The sequence below is a fragment of the Notolepis coatsorum genome (genome assembly GCF_963971535.1).
Source record: "Notolepis coatsorum genome assembly, chromosome: 11".
In the NCBI taxonomy this organism is placed as follows: Eukaryota; Metazoa; Chordata; class Actinopteri; order Aulopiformes; family Paralepididae; genus Notolepis; species Notolepis coatsorum.
This window is the reverse complement of record NC_140175.1, coordinates 4,696,176-4,703,362: the sequence shown is the minus strand read 5'-3', so window position 1 is coordinate 4,703,362 and position 7,187 is coordinate 4,696,176. Positions and strand designations below refer to the sequence as shown.

The window sequence follows — 7,187 nt, the reverse complement described above, 5'->3', positions numbered from 1 at the left end:
CAGATCAGCGAAGTGCAGTCATAAGCCACCGTAGAACACAGCCCTCTTTGTTGACGCAATCCCCGTCTAGGCTCAGGCAGGGTTGACGAACATCCCCTGTCAAAGATGACGTCGTGGTCAAGAGTGTAAAACATGTTAAAAATCAAAGCACGTTCAACAGAATAGCATCAAGCTAACGGCTGCTCCAACCGTTCTGGTGCTATCGCTTCCGCTCGCGAGACGCCGATCTACGACGCACGCGATCAGGAGCGAGCTCCCGGCGGCGCGCGAGAAGCCTAAGCTACCCCGCGCCAGGCCACCGACCGGCTAACCGTAAGCTATGAACATGTAAACAATGACATAACACTCACCCAGACAGGCCGCCGTTCTGAACCCTCCTCACTTTTTAAGAGAAAAGAGAAAACAAGACGTCAACACCGCTTCACAACGGTGACATTAACACGTCCGGCGGAATCAGCACAGTACCAACTGGCCTGTATAGCTGACTTTGAACATGAATCTGCCGCTATCGCACATTACATGCACATATCCCCTCGTGAAGGAATACTCTCATTTGGATATGAAAGATGGGGTCTTAACACGGTGACAGAGAGAATCCACTCGTCCAGAACACACAGGGATCACCAGTGTCAATGGTCGCGGCCCACTAGTTAAAACTATAATGGTCGCCAGACCAAGGCCTTCTGTCGCCTAGACGGCTAAACAAAGGACCCTAGCCTGGGGCCGGTTTCCATAAACTTTGTCTAGTAGCCCCCATAGCACTAACAGACAAGTGGAGCCCGCCAGCAAACACTACTCACCCAACCTGGAACGCACCGCTCCTCACAACAGCGGCATGTCCGACAGTTCAGCTGTGGCCTGACAGGTTTCACCCCAACAAACACAGCAAGGAACTGCAGTTGAGAAGCATGCAGCGGCGTGCTCCCAATACGAAAACCGGTGGAGGGTTTGTAGAATGATCATCATCTTCTAGACACTCCAGTACGAAGACAATATCGCCGTATTTTCTCGAAAATAGTGAGAGAGAAAATAAAGATATGATGTCAACGTATCCTTGTTTCCCAAGCTGTTCCTAATCCAATTTCTTCCATCATGGTGTCAAGTGTGGGGATCTACCGAGGCACCTCTTCCTTGTGGTGAAAGCGAGAAGGAGGAGAGCAGGTGACCACACACCTGCTTATGAAGGTAAGCTGATGAGGGGTGTGGTCAGACTAATACTGGTATTAGAGGTACATTTGTGGTTTATTCAGTACGCGTGCACGTACGCGAGATAGTGCAGAAGGCGAAGCCAAGCTAAGCCACTAACGATACAGAACCTTCTGTGGTGTGGTAGTGAAAGGGTTAAGCTTCTGTAGTGTGGTAGTGAAAGCCTCTGCATCGTCCTCTGTCGCGCCCCCGCTGCCCGCATGTCTCCTCCGTCACGCCCCCGCTGCCCTGCCCACATGTCCTCCGTCACGCCCCCGCTGCCCTGCCCACATGTCCTCCGTCACGCCCCCGCTGCCCTGCCCACATGTCCTCCGTCACGCCCCCGCTGCCCTGCCCACATGTCCTCCGTCACAGTGTCCATGAACCTCCTTGTAGTTTCGAAAACACGTTGATGCCATAAGCTTCTGATGCTCTCAAACTTCGATTCTCCTGTTCCACACATCCACACACACGAAAGTCACTGACCACCACAACGTAATATGAACTATTTAATGTCCAATTCGGGTTTTAGACACTTTCACGTTTCCTAATTATATATATATAGAGCGAGATTAATAAAGTTTATCCAGGGAAAGAGAGAGGTCTAAAAACGGGCTGGCTCCACTCTCTCGTCACTCGGCCTGACCCCCCCCCCCCCCCCCCCCCCCCGGTACCATATTGTCTTTCTAAACAAATGCTGTCACCCTGCCGCGCACCTGACAGTAATCAATGACATCACGGTTATCATGTCCAACTATAAAAGTCCCTCGGCCTATCAGCCAAATATCACGTAGAAAAACAAACTCTAACAAAGAAATCATTCTTACCAATAATAAACATGAATTTTCTTAACATTTTTACTTCTGTGTACTGTAAATAATATCTATCTAATTTATCTATTTATTCATCTATTTAAACACCATGAAATACATGGGCCAAAATACTTTTCTATGAACTGAAATTACTCTTATTAATTACCAGACTAGTTCCTCCTATAACATGGCTAATAAAAAATTATATTTCATTCTTCCATCATGACCCCAGGCCCGGCCTTAATTGTCAGCGTGGTTATTAAGAGGATGTTCTGATGGTAAAGGAATGCGAGTGTGGGTTGAAGCCGTTTCCTGTGCGCACAACACACACTCTGGTCCAGTGGTGAACAGCTTTGGAATGTCTTCCACTCCGGCCGCGGCCTGCATTGGGTTTCCCCTGCGACAGACTCACTCTGCTCCATGCCCGAGCTCCATCAAACTGAGTAAACATGTGGCATACACATTAGAAAAATACAGAAATGAGTAGTGAGGATAAACAAAATTATGTTATATTGTGTATGTAGTGATGTACTATATTCACTGCAGTCAAGTGAATCATGTTTTTTATTGTAAACTTTTAATATAAGTAAAAAATTATATACTTTATTGTAATATACTAAATTATGTAAATTCTAGTAATATTAATTAAAATCCATATAAAATCCATCGGTTGGTTGTCATTTTATAGCGTCGTGAATATAAGGTATATCGCACTTTTCGTCTAGGCTTTTCTGCAGGAGGTTGCAAAAAAGGCTAAACGTTGGCGCCGTTATATCAAACGCCATTTCTGCTATACGAATGAAATAAAACAAACTGCGTAGCATCCGGACTATTACAGAGCATCTATGGATGAAATGGGGGCGGCGGGGAACGCCGATTACTATTATTGATTAGCAATACAGTGTGCGTTCAATATAGCATTTTCATTGATCGATCACGTTACGTTATAAAACAATGTCCAATCCAGCTGTAATTTGGGGTAATATTATCCTACCGTCAGGCCATGTGATCGCCGGCAGCATTTCCTCACCAGTCATCGGATTCTGGTAGATCGATATGCACATTGGCTAATCATAAATCCCATTATTCCACGCTGAAAAAAACGCTCGGCAAGCTGATCCAAGATGGAGGGTCTTCTTGTGGAATCAAGGATCTATGATCCGCCCACAGAACTGTAAATTTTTTTTTTTTTAATCCACATAATGATACTGCAGTGGAGCGATGGCGCCCCTAAGCGGGTCTGGCCGGTACTGCATGTTTTGAAAATCAAATATGTGAAAAGATCCTGCTAGTGGATCGGGTACCTAAGAAGCGTTATAAATATGGAATAAAACAATAACAACTTGCCACGAGTATATACGTGGCTCTGGTCCACAGCGCTCTTTTTCGAAACACGTATATATACGTGGACGGACGCCATAGTGTTAATAGGGGTCAGCCCTAAACTGAACACAGAACCACAGCAAACGAATACAATAAATAAAGTTCTGCACTCAGCTTTGCAGTCTCCAATATTGTTGAAATGCAGCTGCTTTTTCTGTGTTCGCTCATTTCTTAACTTTTTCCAGACTCTTATTTAAATCTGTCTCCCTGTCTCTGTCGCTCTGTGTGTGTGTGTGTGTGTGTGTGTGTGTGTGTGTGTCGCTGTCTTTGGAGACATAATGGTTAGGGATGCACCGATCCGATATTGGTATCGGTAGCGGCCGGCGATATCAGTAAAGTACAGTAGCTAGATCGGGTATTGGTAAAAAAAAATATATATATATATGGGATTTTGGGACTCCACCAAAACTTGCACGGACTACAATGTATGACATATATCATGCCAGTTAGGTTACCTTGTGTATACTGTACCTTGTGTATACTGCACCTAGTGTATACTGCACCTAGTGTATACTGCACCTAGTGTATACTGTACCTTGTGTATACTGCACCTTGTGTATACTGCACCTTGTGTATACTGCACCTTGTGTATACTGCACCTAGTGTATACTGCACCTTGTGTTTACTGTACCTTGTGTATACTGCACCTTGTGTATACTGCACCTAGTGTATATTGCACCTTGTGTATACTGCACCTTGTGTATACTGCACCTTGTGTATAGTGCACCTTGTGTATACTGCACCTTGTGTTTACTGTACCTTGTGTATACTGTACCTAGTGTATACTGCACCTTGTGTATACTGTACCTAGTGTATACTGTACCTTGTGTTTACTGTACCTTGTGTATACTGCACCTTGTGTATACTGTACCTAGTGTATACTGTACCTTGTGTATACTGTACCTTGTGTATACTGCACCTTGTGTATACTGCACCTTGTGTATACTGTACCTAGTGTATACTGCACCTTGTGTATACTGTACCTTGTGTATACTGTACCTTGTGTATACTGCACCTAGTGTATACTGCACCTTGTGTATACTGTACCTTGTGTATACTGCACCTAGTGTATACTGCACCTAGTGTATACTGCACCTTGTGTATACTGTACCTTGTGTATACTGCACCTAGTGTATACTGTACCTTGTGTATACTGCACCTAGTGTATATTGCACCTTGTGTATACTGCACCTTGTGTATACTGCACCTTGTGTATAGTGCACCTTGTGTATACTGCACCTTGTGTTTACTGTACCTTGTGTATACTGTACCTAGTGTATACTGCACCTTGTGTATACTGTACCTAGTGTATACTGCACCTTGTGTATACTGTACCTTGTGTATACTGTACCTTGTGTATACTGCACCTAGTGTATACTGCACCTTGTGTATACTGCACCTAGTGTATACTGTACCTTGTGTATACTGCACCTTGTGTATACTGTACCTAGTGTATACTGCACCTAGTGTATACTGCACCTAGTGTATACCGTTTCCTTTTACTCTTACTCATAGTATATATTCAGATTAAAATGTGTTATTGCCTATATTTATTGTAACGTATAATATAACCGATAGGACACACAGACCCTCATCTGCACCTTTGCTTACACTGTTTATTCTTCTCATATTTTTATATTCGGGGTCAATTATAGTGTTTACACTGTTTACTTAACTGTCATATTTTTATATTCAGATCTCATTTTATTGCCTATATTTATGTCTTTCTACTATTACCCCCCCCCCCCCCCCCATGCTGCTATGATGCCCAAATGTCCACAAGGGGATCAATAAAGGAATAATGATCTTATCAAATCATATATCTTATCTTATATCTTGTATCTTATATCTTGTATCTTATATCTTATCCTATCTCTTATCTCATCTTATCCTATCTCTTATCTCATCTTATCTTAACCCTTTCACCGCCGCACTACCAAACGGTTAACCCTTTCACTGCGACAGCACACGGAAGGTTAACCCTTTCACTGCCACACAACAGCGGGTTAACCCTTTCACTGCCACACTACAGAAGGTTAACCCTTTACTATCACACTACCGACGGTAACCGGATTGAAAGGGTTCATTAGATTCTCCTGACTCAGTGTTGTTGTTTGCCCTCCAGCTCCTGCCCCCTCCCGGCAGGGTATCGTTGGGTGGTGGCGAAGGCCTCGTCCCCCACGTCGATCCGGCCAGCCGCCCCACAGTACCCCCCCCCCCCGGGCCCCCCTGCCTGGACAGAGAAGGGGCCATGAGTACTGGCAAGCCCAGCGGACTCAAACCTCCCACCAAGATAGGCCGGCCTGCCGGAGTGCCGCTGAGGACCTCCCCCTCCTCTGGTAAGAACCAGAACCCACCGGCGGTTCAGAACCAGTACCACACGTTGTTGTTGAACTTCATCATGCGTATTTATTAGAACATTTAATCACAGCACTATGTTATCAATACACGTTTATAAAACGAGGCATATTTAGCCAAAATATGTTGCCAGAACATACAAAAAAAAGAAATATATATATATATATTTTTGCTACTTTGGGTCGCGACTAGGGATGTCCGATATTATCGGCCTACCGATATTATCGGCCGATATTGGCATTAAAATGTGATATCGGAAAATATCGGTATCGGTTTTCAAATTTTTTATTTTATTTTTTTTACATTTCTATAACCCTTATTTACCCAGGCAAGCAAGTAAGAACAAATTCTGATTTTATTTATTGTCAAAAGTATGCATAATGTTATGTTAATTCCACAACAAGACATATGTAATGTTAATTACCTGAAATTATTCCGTTTTGGGGGGGGGGGGGGGACCCTGCATATATCGGTATCGGAAATTAAGAGTTGGACAATATCGGTATATCGGTATCGGTAAAAAAGCCAATATCGAGCATCCCTAGATAAAAGCGCTCAGCTAAATGTCACAATGTAAGTGTCACAAAGCGCCCCCCCCCCCCTTGTTATTCCAGGTAGTGCCCCAAAGCCGGTCCCCCCAGCGGAGAAGTGTCCCGGGGGCACCGCGCCCTCTCCCGCCGCCGCCCCCCAGGATGGAGCCGGGGCCGGGGGGGACCTCCAGGCCGGCGAGAGGGTCTGGGTCAACGGGAACAAGCCGGGCTGCGTGCAGTTCGTCGGGGGGACCCAGTTCGCCCCCGGCCAGTGGGCGGGCGTGGTGCTGGACGAGTCCATAGGGAAGAACGACGGCTCGGTGGCGGGGGTCCGCTACTTCCAGTGTGAGGACGGGAGGGGGATCTTCACACGGCCCTCCAAGCTCTCCAGGACGCCACTGCCGGAGGGCGAGACCAACGGAGGAGGGCAGGCCGGCCCGACGGCGACCCAGGGGGACCCGGGAGAGACTCCTGCTGCCGCCCCTACCTCCGCTGGTAATGATTGATTGATTGATTGATTGATTGATTGATTGATTGATTGATTGAATACTTCATTTTGACACAATCGTAGGACAAACATTTGAAAGAGACAATAACAGTGTCGTCATCACGCTGGTCAAAAATGGATAAAACACACAATAAAGCCATGGCTTGTTTCCATTGTGGTCCATTTACATGGAACCTAAAAAGGCACAAAAACACGAATGGACATGTTGTACACGAGACAGGACGCCCTAAAAGTAAGTACAATAACACCTAACCTGAAAACTCATGCAGTCAACTAATGTTAAGAGTGTGTTCTTGGTTCAGCCCAGGGTTCTGGGTCTTTAACACTATGGCGACCGGAGCCCCGCGGCGATTTAGGCCTCAGAGGACAGAGGATTGTAAACAAACCGATGTACTTTCTAACAGCTATATA

At 45.5% G+C, this 7,187-nt stretch overlaps 2 protein-coding genes across 3 annotated transcripts in view; both read left to right on the top strand.

Annotated features, from left to right (window-relative positions):
• LOC311236484 (CAP-Gly domain-containing linker protein 1-like) overlaps window positions 1-1,598 on the top strand; it is a gene marked incomplete at its 3' end in the record, with an annotated part of 60,419 nt that extends 58,821 nt beyond the window's left edge. Inside the window, exon 15 of the mRNA XM_084324162.1 lies at window positions 1,356-1,598. Within this exon, the coding sequence (XP_084180288.1) occupies window positions 1,356-1,598 (243 nt within the window). The remainder of the gene's footprint in view (window positions 1-1,355) is intronic.
• A 3,998-nt stretch (window positions 1,599-5,596) lies between these two features.
• Window positions 5,597-7,187, top strand: part of clip1b (CAP-GLY domain containing linker protein 1b) — a 92,700-nt gene continuing 91,109 nt past the window's right edge. For both annotated transcript variants that reach the window (XM_084324228.1, XM_084324227.1), the window contains exons 1-2: window positions 5,597-5,719; window positions 6,353-6,763. In XM_084324228.1, coding sequence (XP_084180354.1) covers window positions 5,632-5,719; window positions 6,353-6,763 — 499 coding nt within the window. In that variant the 5' untranslated portion in view covers window positions 5,597-5,631. The remainder of the gene's footprint in view (window positions 5,720-6,352; window positions 6,764-7,187) is intronic.